Below are 23,989 nucleotides of genomic sequence, written 5' to 3' on the forward strand. Positions count from 1 at the left end.
CAGGCCACATGTGCTGCCTCATGTCACACATGGAAGTGGTGTGTTTGTGTTGTGGATGATGGCAGCCGCTGCAGTGTGAGTTCAGATGCCCACTTGAGGCGGAGGAGGACGAATAGGACACTGCAGCAACACTGGCACGGCTGCCACATGTCACAGCTGGGCTGTGTGTCGACACTGGCACCAACACGGCTAGCATGTCATAGCTGTTCACTGTGGTGACAGGGGAGCCCTGCTCTCCTCCACACACTGCTACCGACACAGCCATCAGGCTCAACCCTGGAACCTGGGGTAAAAACCTATCCTCACAGCTGTCATCAGGCTACAGCCCTAGAACCTATGGTAAAAAAAAACACTATCCACACTGGGTTCACTACAGAGAGGTAGTAGATACAGTAAGAGAGAGAGAGAATGTGTGCTATAGTAGTGTTCTCTATAAGAGTCGCCATGTTGTAGTATCCTGTCATTACAGCTACTATAGAGAACATATACACATATACAAATAGAGAACAAAGTTCATGCTTGTGCCATGTGTAAGAGAGAAGAAGAACGGGAAAAAGCATGTAAGTTAGTGTCTCGTTATTTTGCCATTCTTATACAGAAGCATATAGCACAGTGGCTTTGACAACAGCGTATTCTTGAATATGTTCCATCCAAGACAGACGCTAGCTTTTCATCATTGTATGTTTTATTATATTTTGCTTCATACATTCAGAGTTTTAACTTCAGGAAGGCTTGCTATTTTCAGATGTCTAGTTGTCATTAAAAGATATTCATATTAGAAAATTAGACATGAAGAATACTGGATTCCCTTGTGCTCGCACATCAAACAAAGATTTCTGTGGCAGGCAGTCAGTTCTCCTCCCCCAAACCATCCCCATCCCCTCCCCTTCCTCATCTCTCTCCTTCTCATCTCAAACCCCAAAGCACATCTTTCTAGAGACCCTCACTCCAGACTCCACTAGACCTGGCAACCCCAGGAACTACCTCTGATAAACCCTCCCAATCCTCTGATCATCACCACAGTGTCTCTCTTTGAGGAATCAGAATGAAAAGGGTTGCCGATTTCACCTTCCCTGCTCCAGCGCTAATAGAGTAGATAAGCAGGTCCATATAATTAGAAACCAGTGAAATAATTGTAACAAGGGGCTAAATGCCTAGCTCCAGTTTTAATTAGCCGGTGCTTGAATTAATAATTGCCGCTTTTTAAATCAGAAATCAGTGACTGTTGTTTAGGCTGCTAGATTGGAATAATGGTGGTGGTATTGGCTGCTTTTTACATCTCAATATGTGCACGTTTCACTGTGATGCACACTGGGCCTGGGAGGGTAGGGGAGGCGGAAAAAAAAACCTGGGTCTATTTGGTTATCTTCCAAGTGCAGCGTAGCTCAGCCAAGATTAAATTCATTGGGTTTACGGTGGATATCAGTATTCGTTTTTTTATGTTATGTTGGAAAGAGCCAGGGGTGGGAGGCAGGCCAGTCAGTCTGCAGGGGGAGGAGAAGGAAAGAGAGGGGAAGGGGGAAAAAAAAAGCTGCCAATGCTACAATTTTACAGAGAATATCATCATCAACATCACCATCATCATCATTATAAAAACCCTCTCTGCTATTTAAACCATCGCCGGAATGAGAAAAAAAAGATATGCTGTATATCTCCCATATCCCATAGAATACATGAAAGGGATGATGCAGCAGTGTCATCAGCTATCTGTTATCTGTTACCACTGTAACATCATGCCTCCATCCCCCGCTTTGCCCTTAGAGGATAGGTGGTTCTCTACAGACACTGTGTTAATGACAAGTCCTGACCTCACACCTCTTAACACTCGTGTGCATTAGACACAGGACTTAGTGCCAGGGGGACTGCTCGGGCACAGTGACAGCTGTAAATTTGATCAATCGGACTGTCAGGGTACACTGGCAGGTGTGGCAAGAGGGGCCGGCGTAAAGATAACTGACGTCTTGCTGTCATTACTGCTAGGGCCCTGCCGTCAATCTCGCCCTGATGCATTCGTTCCCTTCTTCCTCTGTTATTTTTCTTTCCATTAAAATAATTGCCTGTCGCCCTGAAACGGGGCCTCACTTTTCTTTCCCCAGGTCCCCCTTTCCAAAAGAATTTGGTGATGGATTAAATGCTTTGGAAACACCATAGGACCCCGGAGGTGTGTTTGGGGAGAGCAAGGGCAGATTGAAGGCAAACTGATTCCAGCTCTCCGTTCCTGTCTCCTATCTATCACTGCCAATTGCTGTGCCTCTCAGGCCTGGGATCCTCATGCAGTGTTCATCACAGCGACAGAGTCGTAGATGGGAAATGGGTTTATTTGGTTTGAGAAAGCTGTGAAATCCTACTTCATAATTTTAGGGGTACTGTATATTCAGGTATTTAAGTTAGAGTTTTTTTTGTTGTTGTTGTTATTATCGCCAGCTTGCCTTTTATTTTATTCAAATTGAGCCATTTTGTAACTTTCAATCACATTAGCGTCAATCAGTTTAAAATTGAAATCCTCATTTAATTGAAGTCATAATAACAAAAGGCACGGTTAACAAAATGGCTGAAACATTTTGATGATCACACAGTGCTGGGTGTTGTTTAATGTGCTGTCTATATAGAGTGGTTACAGGCAGTACCATCTGGTATTTCTAGATGGAGAGCAGAGCAGGTACTCAGGCTTGGCTTTCCATTACCCTTGTCAGTGCATCACTGCTGTGAGTCAGTAGATAATGTGTGCTGCGCTCCGCTCTGCTCTGCACCGGCTGCATGTCTGTCCCAGGTTTGTCCCTCTCACCTTCTACCACCCTTTACACCACTACAGAATACTACCGCATTGCTGTCACGTCCCCCAGCCCTGGCTGGCCCCTTCCGCAGCCTGCCTTAATGCCCTGCTCCCCAACGGACCCCAGGGGGCTTGGTGGAGGCCCGGGGCCATGGAGCTAACGCTGCTACGTCGCTACGCTAGCTCAGCTCCCACCGCTCCGGGAAGAGCAGCAGCAGTGGTGGAGGAATGTGGGACATTATGCTAATGAGAGGGCTTAGAGCAGGGCTCTAATCAAGCGTTGGCGGTGGTTGGACAGCCGCAGGACAGCTCGGCGCAACTTTCACATCAGCGGACAAAGGAGAAAACGGCTGCATGTTACACTGTGGATTTATTACGCTGCCTGGCTGGCGATAAGGAGGTTGAGATGTCTGCGCCGCTCACCGAACAGGTCTAACAAACCTTAATGGGAGACGGTGAAGCAGGGGGGTTTTCATGTAAGCCAGTCAACCTGTCTTTCTAGGACAACTTTTTTTTCCAGTTATTACATATACTGGGAATGTATTTACTAAACTGGCATATTGTGAAAAAGTCAAATTAAGAATTAGATTGGTTTTTGTGTGCTCTTCAATGTAAAGAAATACAAAGTGTGTAAAAAGGAATCAACATACACTAAAGAGCCTAGAATTCAAGTCCAATTCAAGTCCTGGCACCCAAATGGTGGAACCCAGCCTCCCCCTGAAGCTAGGACAGCAGAGTCCCTGCCCATTTTCTGAAAAACCTGAAACCCTACCTCTTCAAGCAGTATCTTAAATAATCCTCCTCCTCACCTCGAACCCCCCCCCCCCCCCCTTCTAGCTATATTATTGAGGAAAAAATGACTTTCTATGTCTGTGAAGTGGTGGAAAAAGTACCCAATTGTCATACTTCAGTCAAATTAAAGATACCTTAATAGAAAATGACTCAAATGAAAGTGAAAGTCACCCAGTGAAATACTACTTGAGTAAAATTCAAAAAGTATTTGTTTTTAAATATACTTAGGTATCACACGTAGGGGGGACGGCAGGGTAGACTAGTGGTTAGAGCTGTGGACTAGTAACCGGAAGGTTGCAAGTTCAAACCCCTGAGCTGACAAGATACAAATCGGTCGTTCTGTCCCTGAACAGGCAGTTAACCCACTGTTCCTAGGCAGTCATTGAAAATAAGAATTTGTTCTTAACTGACTTGCCTAGTTAAATAAAGGTTAAAAATAAATATATATATAAATAATTTCAAATTCCTTGTATTAAGCAAACCAGACGCTACAATTTTCTTGTTTATTTTTGTTTATGGTTAGCCAAGGGCAGTCTCCAACACTCAGACATAATTTACAAAACACATTTTACAAACCCCCCTATTTAAAAAATAATAATAAATAATAAACAAATACAAACCAAAAAGGCATTGATGTTTAGTGAGTCCGCCAGTAGGGATTTTCTCTTGATAAGTAGATTAATGGACCATTTTCCTGTTCTTTTGGGTGTCAGGGAAAATGTATGGAGTGAAAAGTACATTATTTTCTTCAGGAATGTAGTGAAGTAAAATTAAAAGTTGTAAGAAATATAAATAGTAAAGTAAAGTACAGACCAAAAAAACGACTTAAGTGGTACTTTAAAGTATTTTTTACTTAAGTACTTCACACCACTGTGCCTGTGATATGTGGTTGTCTCACCAAGCTATCTTAAGATGTATGTGCTAACTGTAAGTTGCTCTGGATAAGAGCGTCTGCTAAATTACTAAAATGTAAATGTAAAATGTAAATTCAATAGGTCTACATCTTAAGACCCGCTCTGTGTTGATAAATAAACTGTGCTTTGAAAGTCATTTGACAATACATTTGCTCCTCTTGGATAAGCGATCCCTTTCTTTCCAACAGTGCCTTGCCTTGGCAGTGTTTTGTAAGTATTTGTGTGACAATCCACTTCCTTTATCTCCAGGGCCGCCTATCCTTCATCTGCTTAGTGTCAGCTTGTGCCTATTAGACAGATATGGGCTTCCCATACATCTTTTCAGGGAAAGGGATTTCAATGTTTCTCTGTGGCATGCCAGCTGTGATTACTCTGATTCTACTCTGATGGTCTGGCCTCGTCTTCTTCTACTTGTCTCCCCATGCAGTCATTACGAGCAGGACCGCAGTGCGCTCAAGAAGAGGGAGTGGGAGCGGCGGACTCAGGAGGTGCAACAGGACGAAGATCTCTTCTCCTCCGGGTTTAATCTATTCGGGGAGCCGTACAAGGTAAGGGCCTGGGAAGGAAGGAGGAAGGGGTGGGAGGAGGTGGGGAGGAGGGTTGTCAGCATCCAGCATCCATCCCTTTTTCTATGACATTACCTGGCAACAGGCATGATGGAAGTCCTCCAACTTAAACATGTATAGATGTATAAAGAACACATTAACCCCCAGTAACTGAGCAGTCTTGTCAGTCTATCTCCAGTCTACTCTGGCTCCTCCAGTCTTTGGGTTCCATCAGTGTCTGCCAGTCTCCAAAAGCACATTATCCACTGCCTGCCAGATCTGTGTGTGTTCTCTCATGCTCTGTGTGTTACTGGATGAATGAGACACCACAGATGGTCAAAACAGTATTTCTATAGTGGGCCAAAAGCAGCTTCTTCTATGCCTTCCCTCATGTCCTGTTACTTTATGTTATATTAATTGAAGGGATTGGAGACAACCGACTGCATCCAAGCAGATTACTATCCATGTGGGGACTGTAGGAATAGACAGCTAATGTGGAAAGGATAAGATATTACAAATGTAGAATTGTTTAAAATGATCTGCTTCGCTATATTCCGTGAAATGCTTTGCTGTTCATGCTATAATGATGTTATGTTTTGCTGTAGCGTGTATTTTCCATTGTGCACTGAACACATCCCTTAGGCTCCCCATATTGTCCATTTGAATGATGTGCAGTAGAGTAATGACACGTGAACGATGATCACACCTCTCATGTGTACGTCATGGAGGTGCCATGCAGTCTCAGTCCTTCATGTCTCCCCTTCTCTCCTGTATGATATGTATCCATTGGCTGACTGACTGCAGACAGGTGACAAGACCGATACATGAGAAGAGTGTGTGTGTGTGTGTGTGTGTGTGTGTGTGTGTGTGTGTGTGTGTGTGTGTGTGTGTGTGTGTGTGTGTGTGTGTGTGTGTGTGTGTGTGAGTAGCTAAGCAGTGTCAATAGAGAGTGATTCTCCTGTGTGTGGGTTGTGAGCAGGATCAATGGAAGCCTAAGGTATGAGGGCAGTCAGGGCATTGTTCCATAGCCAAGCTTGGGATCTCTTAGCTAACTAACTGGACAGATGGGGGACTCAGTCAAGAGGACTGTCATGTTTTTACTTGGGCCAAGGTGTCCCTTTTTAAAGAACCCTATCTTCTTTCTCAATCACTCATTGCTTTCTCTTCTCCCTCTCTGTGTATCAATCCACCTAGGTTCTTTCCCCTTTTACTGTATTTGTGTTTTCTGTCATGGCCATTCTGACAGACATGGAAAACGGTTATCGCTGTAATCAAAGAATACTGATTCTGAAAACTGCCATTGTAACTGTGATAAAATGATCGCTATTGGTTATCACAAATCGTGTTAAGTCCCATTTAATTGAGATATGTGCACTACAAATGACATGTGCCACAAATATTCTCACAAGGTTCCCTGTGTGTTTCTTTGGTTTTGGAGAGCCATCTAATGTGTTTCCCAACATGTTGTGTTGCTGCATTATTTCCTCCTCTGTACCAGCCTGATTGGGTAATTAAAAGTGATTAAGACTGATCTGAATAAGTCCTCGTTATCCGCACCTGGTATAATTCATCACTGCAAAAGAAACGTTCCTTCAAGATCATACACACTATTTATACTTTCATACAGTAAATAGCTTTCTAACACTACAGATGATCTGTAAACGGCACCTTTAGAGAGAGTGTGGCTTTCAAGGAAAGAGGGCGTGGAACCTGTCCATCACATCAACACGGAGGTTGACGTATTTGTGGAAATAAACAAGTAGTGACTGTGTCCCCTTTGAAGGCTAATTGCCCATGTCACATGACATGGTGCAGTCTCCCCTCAATGCGGCTTCGCTTCAATAGTGGATCAACGGCACCGCACATAAATACACACGCACATACACAGGGGAGCACGCACGTGCGCACACAGACGAAACCGTTCATCTTCATCTGATCGCCCACTGCTCCTCTTAGCCTGGAAAATTAGGTTCCAGAACACATGAGTGTTCTCTTAAACACACGCAACCTCTCTGCGAACTGGGTCACACTTAATGACAGAAAAACAGGCACACAGAGCTATCTACTCCCTTTATTTTAATTTATACTAAAACAGGAGATCTCTACCCCTTATATAGGACTGTGTGAAATTTAATTGTGGATGCTAGTATGTGAGTATATGTGTCTTTGTGGAAATGGGGTGTGTTTTTGTGGGTAGGAGGATGTGTGTGTGTGTTTGTCTGCTCATGCTCATGTTGGTGTGTTTGTGTGTGTGAAGGAATGCGCTGGCCCAGCATTCTTCCAGTGACTAAGCAGACAGACAGCAGGGGTAATGGGGAAAGGAACTCTCAGTCTAGGTGGGTGGACTGGTACAACCCAAGAGTCAGACAAAGAGCAATTTATTAGCCTTTCAGTAAATATGCCAATGTCTTGTTTGGAATTTGACCTTTTTACAGACAACATTTTACAGACGCTGATGTGACTGTATCATGAGAGAACATCCTCATTCACTTTGGTTTAGATTAGATTATCAACAGCTAGAGTACAGTGATGTCACATATTAACTTATGTATTGTCAATCATGTAACTGCACTTTCCGAAATATAGATGGCTTTCACCAAGCTATACTGTAGTTAGAGGATTACAGACTGAGACAGATCTGTTCTCCAGACCCCCACAGTGTCAGCTAATAGTCATTGATGTCATCACATCTGCAGGAAAATGGACTCTCCACTCCAGGCTTTAGTATTTGGGCATGTAAGCTGGGGGGACTTAAGGGCCGGTAAAGATGATGTGTGTTTAGAAACCAATGTGTCCTGTTAGTGCTTGACTGGTTCAGCGATACTTTCGCCTTAGCCCCCTCTCTCTTCCCCTCTCTCTCCCAGCCTAGTGCTCGGTAGAGAGTAATAGCAGTACTTTCCTCTCCTCTGTGAAACACTGTTTGTAGTTCTCCCACATCTCAGGCCGCTATTAGTTAATCCCCCCTTTAATCCTGTTTAATGGAACTATGCTGTTAGCAGCTATTTGGGACTGATTTACTGCTTTCCCAGCTCCACTGGCACCCAGAGAGACGCCCCACAGCCGAGGAGAGCTGGCTGTGCCCTCAGAGGTCCCCTGCTCCCCCTGGCTGCCCCTGGTCCCCCCTGGCCTTGGTGCCATCAGCAGGATGTGTACTTTGTGTACTCCCGGGACCCCTCTCTACCTCCTCCTGGACAGGTCTCTGTGAACGCACAGCCAAGCTGTTTTTAAAAGCCTGTAAAGCCCCGTGAAGGTCAGGCCTTTGGACTTCAGCCAACGCTGCTGCACCACTCTGTCACAAAGATACCTACCTTTTCCCTCTCAAGGCAAATATTCCCAAATAAACCTCCCTAACCCCCTCCCTCCTTCTTCCTTCTTCTCCCTCCCTCCATCCTCCACCAACTGCTGAGTCAAGAGGAGCAGCAGAGTAAACAAGGATATAGCCGCCAAGTTATTCAGCCATTTTCTCCGTTTTCTGCAAACGTATTTTGTGTTCCTCCTCAGTCGTCAGCTCCGGTACTGGATGTTTTATTCATGGGCACCAGCATTACTGTTGAGGAGCAGACTCTTAGAGATGGAGAAGGAGATCAATTCATTTATTCAATGCTAACTTTTGCTCTCCATGGGTGTAAGAGATGCAATATAAAATAGTTATATTTTTTTGAATGTAATTGTATATTCCCCCGACCGTCATCACTGTCAGATTTTATCAACAGGTTTTAAAAAGTAGGATTGCGACATGTTAAATTGTTAGTCCATTACGTTTCCCAGTTTATATCTGAATTGTATTGTGGTTTGTTGCTGATTCTGTTAGGAGGCTACCTTACATCTGCTAGCTCCTGGATCCCCTGCTGTCGTTAGTGCTCTATTGATTTCAGATGATTTGTGCTAGGTGTTTACTCATGTGGACCCATATTGATGCTCTTTATTGGGAAGCACTAATGGATATTATGCAAACTGCTGAGGCTTTCTACTCCTGCACCAGTGAGGAAGGAAGGATTTTACAGATGGGCTTACAAAGGAGAGAGACAATTCAACAGATAAGGATTTGCTGGATGAGTCTTTGCTCTGGGTCTTTAACTCATTTTTTTTTTAAAGATTTTAGATTTAAGTTTTCAGATTTTTCTTAATTTCCGAATTGAAGGCAAATAACTGTTAACAGATGGCCCATTGTAAACACTGCCAATCCCATGACAAGCAGTGTGAGAGAACAGTGCACATAACATCATTGTAGGATCAGCCTACAGCCCATCATAGTATTGTATTGTAGCAACAGTGCAGATTCCTTTATCCTAGTAGGAGCCTATAGGCTTTAGGCTGGAGACAATAATGTACTGGCACGCAACTCCAGGTAAATAAACTTTGGACACAAATACTAGTGCTGGGATGACATGAGATGGATTTATTTCTTTGTAAGGTCTCAAGGACCCTATATAATATCCCTGTAACGTATCCCTTGTAGCCTGTGCATTTCTCAACATCCGCACTTACAGACAATATTTGAAATGTGTCAATGTCTTCTCCACACAGAATCCCATTCACTCACATCCTTGAAAATCCACAGGAGTCCTCTTTACTATGCTGTGATATGATAACAACAAAAAGCAAACTTTGTATGGATGAAACCAACTTTCCCCTTCATACAGTACTGTATGAATCAGCTCATAGTCAAATTAGCTTTTAATTTTGCTCTCTGTTTCTCAGTTAAATCATAAAAGGCTAGCATTAAGGCATGATCCCAGTGAGGTGCTTTACGATTGCTTGGTAGAGCTGTGATGGCAGAGCTGTGGTGGGGTGGCAGAACTGTGGTGGCAGGCAGGGTGTGAACTGTGGGATCTGATGCTGATTTAGAGAGCAAACGAAGCCTCCCATTGCGAGCCTGTTGGCCTGCACAGAGTGGTATTGCCCTAGTGCCCAGACCCGGCACATCACTACTGCTGCCTGCCACCATGCAAAGTCTGTCTCTTTAGTATTCTTCTATTCAAAAGCTTTTTCAGATCCTCACTGCAAACACACACACACACACACACACACACACACACACACACACACACACACACACACACACACACACACACACACACACACACACACACACACACAAACACTTCAACAGAGCTGCTTCCTGGGGAGAAATGTCCATTGACAAGAGGCCAGCTGCTTTCCTCTTGATGAGTGCCTTTCTCTTTTTAAAACCTTTCCCATTTGAGTCGAGAAACACGGCAGGCAAAGGTTCATCAGTCTCCACCCGTTGAAGAAATGCCATATGCTCTGATTTAAGAGATGAAGTATGAGACATGTCACTGGAAGCCTTTAGCGTAATGGGGATCAGCTCAGCAGAAGTCTTGTCAGCTGATGGCATGAGTTCATGTAGGCAGTGGAGTATTGTAGCCTTTGTTCCATGAAGATAAGGAGTTCTGACGGAGGTACTTTAATCATTGTTTAGAACCTGCTCCAGTATGGGCTCCTGGGCGGCGCAGCGGTCTAAGGCGCTGTGCTAGAGGCGTCACTGCAGACCCGGGTTCGATCCCGGGTTGTATCACAAGCGCCCGTGATCGGGAGTCCCATAGGGCGGCGCACAATTGGCCCAGCATCGTCCGGGTTTGGGGGGGGATTTGCAAGTAGGCCATCATTGTAAATAAGAATTTGTTCTTAATAACTGACTTGCCTAGTATAAAGGTATAAAAAAAAAGATTACAGCAGTGTAACAAAAAAATATAGTAGATAACATTGTTATACTTCTCTGTTCTAGTGAAGCTACTCCAGTCCTCAGCTGTAGTTAGCCTGCAGTCCGACTGCAGTCAGTTCACTGAAGGACAGCCCTGCTCCAACTCAAGCTCCAGGTCTACTCCAGCAGCCCAGGGCTTCCTTCTCTACACAAGAGCCCTTTGTGCACTGTCGTCCACATTGCTTTCCCCTCACTGAGAATGACAGCATCTGGGAGGTCCACAAGTGCCCCTTCAACATCACACTCACTAAAAATATTGAGCCCTCACAGCATGGCTTAAATAACCTGTGTGTGCTTAGGCTCCTCTTCGGACGATACACAGACTGTGGAAAACAGACTGCTGCTTTGGGCTGGTTGCTGGATTTTCAAACACACGTTGCTGTTACTGTTAGGGGCACTTGTCAGGGCTGTTTGAGTCTTTTCCCTCTCTTGTTTCTGAAGTTATGACTGGCCTGATACAGGGGCCACTCCTTAGTGTGTATCACACACACGCACTCAAACCATACACTCCAACCCAAGCAGTCCAATCTGCCACCTCGGGTCTCTGGGCCCTCCCACCCCTTCGGGAGGGCAGCTCCCGCTCAGTCCAGTCCAAGCTCTTCTCTGTCCTAGCACCCCAATGGTGGAAAGAAGGACACATTTGTTTAGCTCTGACTATGTTATTGAGGAAAATGTACTTCTTATGGCTGTGATATGTGGTTGTCCCACCTAGCGATCTTAAGATGAATGCACTAACTGTAAGTCGCTCTGGATAACAGCGTCGGCTCAATGACTCAAATGTAAATGTATCACTGCTCATTGGAGACCTACTGTTCTTTTGGACACATCCGGGACTTTAAAAGATCCTTTGAAAGCTATCCTGTTTTCTAGTTGGATACTATCTCCGACTCTTTCTCTATACCCCTGTGTCCTAATAAACTGCCCCTTTTTCTGTCCCTAATATCAACCTCCCCCATCACTGCTCAGCAACAACTACATGGAGAGTAACTCGGGCATAGTTATCCATTTGGGTGAGCTTAATTGTAATACATTTTGGAACAACAAGTGCATGGCCATTAGAGTTTTATGGGGGACATTATAGTGATGCTGTGCAAGGTCAGGGGTGGTCAGGGGTGAGTCTTGGCAGAGAGCAGTTTAGCCCTAGCTGGCATCTTCTCTTTTTATAGAGGTCAGAGGTTAAACACCTAGCAGATAATTCCCCTTCCCAGCAGCATAATGGCTCTTATATGCTTCACACCCTCCCTTCCCCTTAACCATCAACCATTATTTGATTATTGTGCAAATACACAGACTTATCCTTCCTGAGTCTGACAGAGTGTTGCGCTATCATCACCACCACAGTCCTCTGTGATACCAAAGGGATATACGCTGCTACACTGTACATATTTATCATTTTTCCTTTGAATAGCCTAATTATATCCCTATACAGGAAACAGCTTTGCATGGCTCTGCAATTTTATTGTGCGACTGAAATGAATCTTCATTTGCAGTTATTTTCGAATAGATGTTATAATCTCTGTTTATGTAGCGTGTATCTTAGCATAATGCATCTGCAATTGTTGTACGTTCTTACTAGGCCTCTCACACGTAAAAGACCAGTAAACACAGGCTTGGGCTGAGTTTAACAGTAATGTGTTGCACATTAAATAGAATGTTGCCTGTTATGAAAGTAATGAGTTTTGGGGGTGGTTCTGCATGCCTTTTTGTCTGAAAAGCCCAGTATAAAATAATTATATGCTGAACTAGCCAAAAGAAAACAATTATTATAACAAGGGCCTTTTGTTGCAAAATTATTTGTTTGGAGGTTTTTCTACAGATTAAAGTGTACCCCTGAGAGAAAGGATATTAGAAGACAGGAGTGTGTCAACATTGCCACATATCGCTATTGACTAAGAATACAGTTGAACAGATTATAAGATTATCAAGGTCATCCTATTGGTCTACTATATTCCCCCCAGTGTGACTAGATTATAAACTACTGTCTTTTTATACTGACAGACAGAAGCAACCAGTCTATCCACTTTGGGGGGGACCAACAACCTAAACAAGGTATCTATTATCTATAGATCCACACTAACAATGCTTGTTTTAATCACTTGTTTAATACACGCTAATACACCAACTGTGCCATCTTAAAGATGGATTTATTAAAGTGCTTTGGATAGAACTATAGTTTCATACAGTTTGTAAGGTGCATATTAGACTCTGTAATGATAGCTGTTTTTAGCTTAGAAAAGGGGCTACTTTTTCATTTTCAGAGTTGCTTGATGTACAGCCTAATGGTCTTGCTCACTGAGGCATGATTGCACCCTTCTCTACATCAACCTCTCTCTCACACACACTGCCTGCAGTGTTCCTGGCTGTCTGTAATTAGGTGTAGCTCTGATGACCTGCTGCTCTCTGTCTGTTGTCAGAGTAGTGGGGGAATGATGATAACATGGTGGAGGGGGCTGGGGGGTATATAGTAGGAACTGAATATCTATACATTATACATCTCACCGTCTCTCCTCTCTCTGTCTCTGCAGACCAACAAAGGTGATGCCCTGGCCAACCGGGTACAGAACACTCTGGGGAACTACGATGAGATGAAGGAGCTGCTGACCAGCCACTCCAACCAGAGCCACCTGGTGGGGATCCCCAAGAACTCTGTTCCCCAGACCCCTGGCCCCAGCTTCTTCACCGAGGGGCCCAGAGGACAAGCAACAGGACGGGCACGGGGCACAATACCACCTCCATGCCCCCTCCGCCCTCCTCTTCATCCCTGACCAGCTCCACCCGGCTGAGCGGCCATCAGAGCTCCAAGAAGTCCCGCTCCTCCGACTGGTTGCAGGGAGCCCACTGCTCCAGCAGCACCAGCACCCAAGAGGTGGGGGGGCAGGTAGTGGGGGTACCAACCAGCAGCAGGGGGAAACACTTGTCTACCCATGAGCAGCAGCAGCAGCAACCCCAGAGACACGAGGAGCTGTTCAGCTCACAGGGCGACGTCGTGGGCCACAAGGGAGACTCCAGCAGCAGCCCCAACTCCTCCACCTCCAGGAGGCATGGCGCTGGGCAGCAGCAGGCCCCTTCGGCGGCTGAGCATGGCGGATACAAGGACAGCAACAATCATGTTAAGTCTCCCTTGGAGCAGGAGCCGGGCTCCCACGGGTCCAGTTCCCCCGTGGCCTCCACCTCCCTGCTGCCCAGCGGCCTTTCCACGCCAACCTTCCCCCAGGGCCTGCATGTCAAGCCCAGCGCCGTGCAGCAGCAGAAGCCCACGGCCTACGTTCGGCCCATGGACGGCCAGGACCAGGTGCCCCTGGATTCCCCGGAGCTCAAACCTCCTCTGGAAGTGGGGGACATGGGCTACAGCAACCTAGCCTTTGGCAGCACCACCACCAGCTCCAAGAGCAAGCTGCCTAAGCTGACCCTGACACAGACTGGGGAGGTAGGTACCTGCATGATTCACTTGACTCTACAGTACACACACACGGCTTGTTAATAGATAGTAAATGCTTGGGAACAGGTCACTTGTTCTGTGTTAGATCGTCTGGCAGTAGGAAGGGGAAAGCAGTTCAGCCAGATAAGTTTGGCCTGTGCCTTTCCCCCTGCCTGATCTGTTTTTCATTGAGTCCTGGCAAAGACTGAGCCTGACATAATGGAGAGCTCTTATTAATAATCAGCCGTTCAGTTCTCCTCCTCCTGGCGACTCCTGGTCCTCAACCCAGCCAGCTGAGGGGCCGCAGGGTTAAGGGGCCTTCCTTACATCCACTCCCCCCCCACACACACACACACACACACACACACACACACACACACCCTACAATCCCTCACTATGAAATGAATCTCGGGTGGAAACTCACTCATGATTAATAGCCATTTTAATTCACATGGGCCCGCTTTACTTATTCATGTAACTAGTTCTGACATATGATTTGTTTTGGCCTCACTGATGGATTGTATTACAGTTAGAGTTTTAGCATTTACCCTGTGGTCTTATGGGTTTATATATAATATATCCTAAATATGTAATACTGTATAAACCTTTGTTTTAGCCTCCAGATTTTTGGCTTGTTCCTCCCATAATATTGTATGTAATTGGCTTGTCATGTATACATGATGATGATGAATGCGTTATTATTTCTGAACAGTTTACAACACTGCAAATTAATACTCATCAGTTACTGCTGATAGTTGAGAGGAAGTCTTGTTTAATGAGCATAAACAATGCATTTATCCCTCCTTGTAGCCTCTTAGCTTGACACAGTCAGACAATCTTAGTCTGGAGTCATTTGTGATCTGAAGGCCTGTCATGTCAGTTCATTTGTGTGTCAGCAACACAAGCAGGGCTGAGAGTCTATTGTTGTGACGACTTTAGCCCCGACTGTTTATCTTGTTCTAATGTTGGGAGGCAAGGGATGTTCATTTTAATGCCAGGAGCATTTGTCTCAGCTCTCAGCCAGTGGCGTGCTGGAGAATATTTTTGAACCAGACAAAATGGGCCCTGCTGCTTTTCGAATGCTTTGCAGGTTAACACAACATCCGTCCTAATGTATTCTCACCTGAGGTCACGCACTCATTATTTTAGAAAACGTTGTCCACCTGATTGGAACCCGCTCCGTTTAATCTTGAACATAATTAGCCAAGGCGTACTCTCTTCTCTCCTTATCTCCCCCTCCTCACCAGTTAGGACAGTGCATGAGGAGAAAATAGCTACATGGGAGGTATCCAGTTATAAATATCCAAACACGATGATGCCCATACCATTATAATACCAGATAGAGCAAAAATGAGAATTGGTGCAGATTTTTTTTTTTTATACATTGGGGCATCTAGGCTACGTTTACAAAGGCAGCCCAATATTTCCACGAACTGGTCTTTTTGCCAATCAGATCACATTTTATGACAATAATTGGGCAAAATATCAGAATTGGCCTGCCTTTGTAAATGCAGTCCTGGAGGTATATCATAGATCAGGATTCCACAAAGGAGTTGACTGAGAATTTCATCATGGCTAAGATTAAGACGGAAAGAACTAAGAGAGGCCCCACTCACCACTCACTCTACTTACCAGTGATAAGGATTAATTTCCCTCAACCATTGAATTAAGTCAAATTCATGTTTTTCAAAGTATTTGAAGAATGATGTGAGGTGACCAAGTGATTGACTGAAGCAACTACACATACGGTTCTTTGAGAATTTGGACTTTGCTCCTGTACCCACTCTTTACCAATCAATCCCCTGCAGCCTCTTTCTTCACTCCTTTCCCCACCGTTTCTCAGTGGCCAGCCTCGCTAATTGAGCCACTATGGAGATTCTGCCATGTGGGAGGTCAGGCCACAGTCTCCAACAAAGAAATGCATTTGTAGTATTCTTCCTGTTATTGGAGGAAGCTAGGAGTGCATGAAATACAGTGTCTCCTGTGAGACTTACTCATCTACACACCATGTCCCTGTATAGCGAACACATAAATAAGTAGATAAGCAACAATAAACAAGACTGACGTATGATTGAACAGGTTGACACACAGGCACCCAACCATGGCGCGCCAACCAGCTGTTCCCTTTCTTTAATAGTGTAGTCGAAGGCTATTCCCCACTACAAATTGTGCTATCTCGAATCTTGGAAGCATATGGCGCAGTTACACCGTACAGTTAAGCATGTGGCAAGGCTGAAAACCTGGGGGATTTGGAGAGCTGCTTGTTGTGCCCGGGATGCGGTCAGCTTAGAGGAGAATGGAGATGGATGTTGTTATTGGAGCAGGAAGGGAAACGGGGTGGGGAGGGAAGGCGAGGGACCCCCTGCACAGCACAGCAGAGCATAGTGGAGCCCAGCTGGGGAGAGATGGGGGGGGTGGAGGTGAGCACCATCTCTGCTCGTTCACTGACAGATGAGTCACTCGGTAAGAGACGGGGAGGAAGAGAAAGATGCAGATAGAGAGAGAGAGAGAGAGAGAGAGAGAGAGAGAGAGAGAGAGAGAGGGAGTAAGTGAACTGAAATTGAGAGACACGCAGAGTTAGTCAGAGCGAGACAGGCAGACAGAGAGAGAGAGAGAGAGAGAGAGAGAAGCGTCTGTCAGGAAAAGAGAAAACATCTTCAAGAACTTTGATTTATTTTGTTTGACTATAGTTTGTTAAAAATAGTAGATTCTATTGAGCTTAGTCTCCTGAGAGCCCTCTGTTTTGTTGTTTATCCTCTTATATTTATCCAGGTTTCTCAACAAGCATAGGTGTAGAATAACTAAAGCCAAAAAAATCATCCCAGGTTGTATTCCTTTTCGTTTTCAAAGTCCCACCTCGATAGCCGTTGTTTTAGTGTATGTGGTAATATTCATATGCTTGGTAATTACTCTTCCCCTCATGGCCGTGTGCAAGAGCCCATCCTTAACACTACACAACCCGTTGTTGTTGTTTTACAGCCTAATTAGATTATCTTATCCTCAAGCTCCTCCATCTAACATCCTCCTCTACTCTTTATACAAGCTGAACCCTCTGAAAAGAGAAGAGAGATATCACTTTCATCCCCCTTTCAAATCAAACGGGTGTGGGAGAGGAGACTTCACAGGCGTGAAATGTTCCTCTCATTCTCCACTCGGCCCCTGGAGAAAATATTTTGACAGGTTGAGTGTGAAATCCCAGAGTGATAAGGGTTTGCTAAATGGCTTTGGAAGCATCCTGTTAATACTGAGGCTATTGATTAGCGGCCTAGCTGCATTCACTGCTCACTCAGAAAAGCTCTGCCTGGCCAGCCTCTGATGTCAGAGAGGGAGTATGAAACATTGGAAAGCAGATAACACCTATTGATCCCCCCCCCCAAAAAAAAAATACTGTTATTGCACCAGGCATTACACATGCTTTATAGAACTAATAGCCTTATCTCTAGCCTCACTAAGCACACGATTTGACGAGACAATGAGAGGTTTAGGAGGCGCTCTTCATGATGGATATGGAAGAGATATAGAGACAACGTTTTACATATTCAATGCATTGAGGATTGTTGTTCTCTTTTTCCTCAAAGCCCTCGAGACATTTAATATTTCTGGAGTGGTATAAGCCTAAAGGCTTGAATATGCCTCTATTCATTTTTTTCTCTCTATTTATTTTACTTACCTGAGTGGACTTGAGCCGATTGAAAGGTTTGAAGTGTGTGCATTGATAGTACTGATAAAGAATGGGCCACAGTGCATATTGTATGGGCCAAGGGGCTGGTGGTCTAAGCTGGAGCACGATGATGTCATTCCTATAAGTTCATAAGGGCTGTGAATCAGAGGAGGAGACACACAGTCGTCTGTTTCTTCGACGTCTGTCTGACTGAATGCCAGCCACCCATCAGACTCCAGACTCCTGTCTGTCAGCTAACTGCCAGCAGATATACTGAGTGCGTGAGTAAGAGAGAGAGAGTGTGGGCTGCATAGCAATGGCCCTGGCCCTGAGTTTGTCTCATCCAGACTGCCAAATGTGGGGACAGGGATTCACTCTCATTAGACTGATCATAGGAACGTATTCACACAGGGCCCTGGGCCCGGAGTAGATCTGACCTCAGTTGAGCCATGTTTCCCCACCCACCCAGCAGCCTGCTGATGTTAAAGGCCTTGTTTGCATTTAGAGAGCAGAAATTAATCATGTTGCTGTTTGATTTATATTTTCATATAGCCATCATACGGGAAAAAATGGAGACCCCAGAAATGATCATGAAATATTATTAAAAAGAATCACATACTACTGTAGAATAATAATAGCATATTTCAGAGCCAGTGTTTTGGAAAGGCTGGAACAGTAACTGGATGAGTCCATTTCTCAGACAGACAGTACATCCCACGCTGACCAGCAGGTTGGCTTATTAAAACAGCCCCTGGCGTCATGGGGCAGAAATCTTTATCCTCCGTTCTGTGGAAGCAGGCTCCGTCTCCCTCTCCCTCGCTTGCTGACTCACTGGACAGACAGGAAGTCAGTTCCAGAAACATTTGATTATGCAGCGCTGCCAAGACTCACAGAGAGAGACAGGGGGGGAGAAAGTGAGCTTCCCTGGAACAAAGCCTTTACCCTCACCCTGAGTTTGAGTCACCCTGCCTGGAGTCTCTAGTCTTTCCTCAAAGGAAGCAGTCCTGTTACAGACTAAGGTCCCCACCTTAGTCTGTCAACACATTTGTCATCTCACTCCTCATACTGGGTTTAGGTAGATAATAAATAAATACTAACAAGGCTCTGACATATATTCTGTGTTATTTTAGCTACATATTCAGTTGTTTTTATTTGTATGGATGATAATGAACCTAGTATAATATAATTTGGGATGTCATGAACATTTTCTTTGAGCACAGTTTTTTCCCCTCACCCAAATTCACTTGCAGAATTCCTTTATGTCCATATGGCTTTTTACTCAGACATTTTAATCATACATTACACACCAAGCTCACAGACGTTGTTTGCTTGGATTTGGCTTTGGAAGTCTTTTTGTGAAAGGGTACATTTTGCTTATTTCTCCATGTCAAGGTAGAGGTGTTAACATTTTGATAATGTTGTGTTTAGTGAACCCAGAGACAAACATCGTCCTTACAAGACAGTGTAATTGGGGATGACAAGGAGGTATTGGTCATCACACAGTCAGCTGGTTTGGAGATGGAAAGAGACAGAGAGAGAGAGAGACTGTGGGCTGAAGTGTTTGGATTTGCTGTGAGAGCACACCCTGAGAGACTGGGGTTAAGGGGCTGATGAGTGAAGAGAGAGTCGGGCCCAGGTTGGCCTTTCTTCTCCATGTTGGATGGATGCCAGCGCTCCTCTACCTTGATTTATACTGTTTACAGATCCATTATATTTAGTTGAGAGCAGCAAGGTTTTACTGTTGCATATCTAAATAAGTCTGATCTTAGATCAGATATGAACTACTTTAAATACTACTTAACCATTTTTATATTCCCTAAAAACGTGATCTTGAACTGACCAGAGTCCACAACATCACAACCTTCTTTCAAACATGGCAGATCAGCCTCCGTTGTGTTTCACCGCCTGTAGGCCTCTCGACAATGACTCTCTAATATGACACAAATGAAAACAGAAAGGCACTTAGATGAAAGGAGATGTTAAAAAACATATTTACATATAATAATTTATATAATTTAGGTGGGCCTGGTGAGAAGAGATAGAAATTGACAACGCGTGAGTCGTGGGTGAGAATTAGGTCACCCACTAGGGCTCACACACACGTCCTCATTCCTCACCCACTGCGTTTCACCCAGTCATGCTTGATGGGTTCTTCCATCCGCCTTTGTAAAATCACTTTATAGTTCATTAATGCAAGTCTTTGGTACAAATTTACTGATCTAGTGAGTAATGTGGCTAATAAACATAAAAGGATGTGCTGTAACTCAGTCCTGGCAGACCCCCTCACCAACAGAGAGGAGGGTAAAAAAGGGAAATGAAAAGAGGGAGAAAAAAAAGCTGAGATGAATATCACAGTGTAAGAATGGATCTGATCAAAGAAACCTGAAGGTTGAAATGAGTGTATTGTGCTTTTTCCTCGATATATTCTGTCCTCTTCTTCTTCTTCTTCTGTAGACTTTGTTCACAGCTTAGTGTCTGCACAGAATGTACCATGCTTTAAAAATCGATATCTGCTTTTTGTGCTTATTCTTTATATGCTCAGAACTATCTGACTATGTTCAAAGCCCCTAAAGGCATCCCATATAAATTGTCCTGTATTGTATATCATTAATTGAATCACAGCTTTATATGATTCTGAAAAGTAAATACATAAATAACACGACTAATAAAACTTGAAACTTTAGTAGTAAAACTACTTTGAATGTTCCTCAAAGGGGCACGTCAAATAGAAGAGTCCCTCTTTAAACTGAGGTCAAGAATATGTGTTGACAATATCCTGATGGGAGTTCCCAACACAGTGGGGTGACCTGACCTATCCTCTACTCTGCTCTGCTCTGTGAATGAAGACTGGAGTGAACCTGCTGGTCAATAGACAGTCCACTCTTTGAAAGTGAACAGCACTTGTTCACAGTCCACTCTAAAAGACCCTAACTGAACCAGCTCACCGGCTAGGCGACACTCCAGGACTAAACAGTGTCTTCAGAAGGCCTCTTCTCTGCCACATCCCCAGAGATAATGGGCTCCATTCCCACCGTGGAGCCACCCAAGCACCAGGCACGCCTCGCCTTGTACTCCAGGATGGAAACCTGGGAGAAAAATGGCCACCCCCTCGCTCCCTGTAGAGTAAACCCTATCCCCCAGACAGGTCTTAATCAGGAGATACTTGGGGTCCTCTCTTCCAGACGTGTCACCCGCACTGCCGACCGGATTAACAGGCCAGATAAGGCTATCCCAAATGGCACTGTATTCCATTTATAGTGCACTACTTTGACCAGGTCCCTGGTCAAAAATACTGCAATATATAGAGAATAGGGTGCCATTTGCGATGCACAAAATAATCTTCCTCTCTTCCTCACCCTAGAAAAAAGGACAGTTATTAGGAGGCTTCCCCATTAGAAGTAACAGCTGGGATCATTTGCATAGTACCCATCAGAATTTTTTTTTTTCGGGGCTGCTTGTCAGGGGGGGAGAAAAAACAACAACAATAAAAGTATTTTCATTAATGCTGCTAGAATCTCAACCTGTTTATACATTTTTGCTGCTTCTTATTGAAAAACCAACGTAGAACTCGTATAGTACCATTCTTACTCATCGGTCAATTGATTTAGGAAAGTTGAGGTTTGGTTGTCGGGAAATGTCTAAATGATTTGAAATGAGAGAATGACTAGATATCAGGTTTGTGTGTGTGTGTGTGTGTGTGTGTGTGTGTGTGTGTGTGTGTGTGTGTGTGTGTGTGTGTGTGTGTGTGTGTGTGTGTGTGTGTGTGTGTGTTATTCATCTGAGCTTCTGTTTCTCTATGCATGCTGTCTGATGCTCATTATTTCCTTGCTTGTCTGAACACCTTTTCTGCTCCGTGGTTAAGAAAAGGCGGAGTTTAAATAAGGACCCCTAAACTCAGCCGCATTCAGTATCCAGTGGATTATCATAGCATTAGTTCACATTCTTAGGGAATTGGGAGGAATCAGCAGCTCACATTTAAATACTGAAATAAATGTTGCACTAAAAAAAGCATGTATATCTTTAGATCAGAGAATGGATGGTAGGAAGGAAAGAAAGTTGGATGTCGATTCCCATGAGTGAAGGAGTGGAAAGGTGGTTTCAGGTTGCGAGGTTGAGAAGAGGTTGCAGTTAAAAGGTAGTTTTTTTTATTTCTCTGAGGTGGAGGGAGTGGAAAGGGAAGATTTGATTCCATCTGGTCCCTATTGGCCCTCAGCTATAGTCGTGGTTGGTTATCTTTTACGAAAGATACCCAGTGCTACTCTCTGCCGGCCTCTCAGAAAACCACAGCATGTTTGGATATTGAATTAGAACATTTCTGCTTGACTTCCCCATGCTTTATAGGTAATACTGCGTTGCAAAGCACCCATACATGAGCAATGATCTAAGGCCTCATCAAATGCATGCCCTCCCTCATCTCCTCCCCTCCTCTCCTCCTCCTTTTCCTCACACCACATGTTTTCTGTTAGTTTTAGCCCCTATAAATACGGAGTGATGGCAACAGAACACAATTACACTGTGGATTTAGTATGCTGTAATTGCAGGGGAGCATGATAAACATACTTTCATAGAGCCAGCCCATCCATCCCACCCATTCACCGTAATGGGGACTAGGAGAGGTCACTCCTGTGTTATCTATATAGTAAGCCCCACACTCACCTCTGAACAGTATCTCACTCCCCTCGCTATTCATCAATCCTCATTCCTTATATGTGGCATACTTTGTTGTCTCTTGGAATTAGATATTTATTTATTTGCTTTTCAAATAGATGCAAATGTCTATGAGTTATCAGTAACACTGAAATGGATTGGATATCCCAAAGCCAGTCAAATATTGCAATACAACTGTTACACGCATACTATCAATGAACAAATGGCAAATACAGACCACATTTAAGGTTTAACATTACATTAAGCCGTTGGAAATCTGGGCTCAGTCAATTTAATGCAACAGAAAACCCTGAGTCCCTAAATTACTTTTCCCTCTCCGCCATCCAAGCATGGTTCATGCCTCTTGCCCTGAAAAAAAGAAACGCTTTATGGCTCTAGGCATTGCAAAACAATACACTATGTGGCCTACTGGTAGCTCTTTAGTCTTTTTAATTTATTTCTGATGCTCTCTGCTGTCGCTGAATATCTGTGGTGGCTTGTAATAAAATACCCGCTGTGCAATTTTGCAAGTATGTCAAGCAGAGCATGACCAGATATGCAAATTTAACACAGAAGAGCAAAAGTGGAATTTTTAGTATTTTGCATCTGCAGAAGCTGTTAAAGGCAGTTTAGAAAACCATGAATATATAATACAGAGGTGGCCCGACCGGAGGCTAAACCCTATTTATCAGCTGGGAGAAATAGTTTGTTATTTTGGTTTCAGATATTTTTTAGAGAGAGAATGAGAGTATAAAAGCATGAGATGTAATTTGCGATTAGATCTGTATGAATGACAAAGGGATTTGGAGGGTCTCAGTGTGGCTCTCGCTATGGGTGGGTGAAGTCTTCTGACTGGAGCCCCATGAATCTATTGAGCGTAAATATCAAGGTCAGATCATCCCTCAGCTACCATATACTGACTGAGATCCTGGAGACAATCGTATACACTCTGCTTCTCCTACTACCAAGTGTGTGTACAGGCTTTGACTTTCTCGGCAGTTAGGTGTGTATGTGTTAGTTTGTGTGTGAGCGTGTACATGTGTGCGTGTGTAGCTCATGCACGTGTGTGTGTGTGTGTGTGTGTGTGTGTGTGTGTGTGTGTGTGTGTGTGTGTGTGTGTACAGTAAGTACGTCTGTGGTTATTTCTTCTCCAGCATAGTGAAACGACCCTGATCAGTCACAGCAGTAAGCAGGTGTTGATGACTCAGGTAAACTGGCCTGTTTATTGACAGTGAGAGTCCTTAGTCACAGAGCCAAATCTAAGACGTGATGGATGATGCTTATTACTGGCTGTCTGCTCATGTTTAAATGTAGCCCTGGCGCTGCCGGTGGATACACAAGCCATTAGTCTGCTCTGAGGTCAGTTCACACCCCTCTGACCACCCTCAGGTACCTCTGTGCCCCTTCAATAGCTCTCTATGCCGCCCCCAGCCTGCTTTCCACTCTCTATAACACTTTAATTGGAGATTATTTAGTTGAGTTTAGCTATTAAGAAGATTCTCAGCTGGATTTTC

The 23,989-nt window shown here is 44.3% G+C and overlaps 1 protein-coding gene across 1 annotated transcript in view; it reads left to right on the forward strand.

The window, feature by feature from the left end:
- Positions 1-23,989, forward strand: part of LOC115130020 (AF4/FMR2 family member 2-like) — a 178,214-nt gene that overhangs the window by 39,507 nt on the left and 114,718 nt on the right. Inside the window, 3 exon segments of the mRNA XM_029660800.2 lie at positions 4,907-5,027; positions 13,275-13,452; positions 13,455-14,176. Of these exon segments, the coding sequence (XP_029516660.2) occupies positions 4,907-5,027; positions 13,275-13,452; positions 13,455-14,176 (1,021 nt within the window).

This window comes from Oncorhynchus nerka, linkage group LG6, assembly GCF_034236695.1.
Source record: "Oncorhynchus nerka isolate Pitt River linkage group LG6, Oner_Uvic_2.0, whole genome shotgun sequence".
NCBI classification, from domain to species: Eukaryota; Metazoa; Chordata; class Actinopteri; order Salmoniformes; family Salmonidae; genus Oncorhynchus; species Oncorhynchus nerka.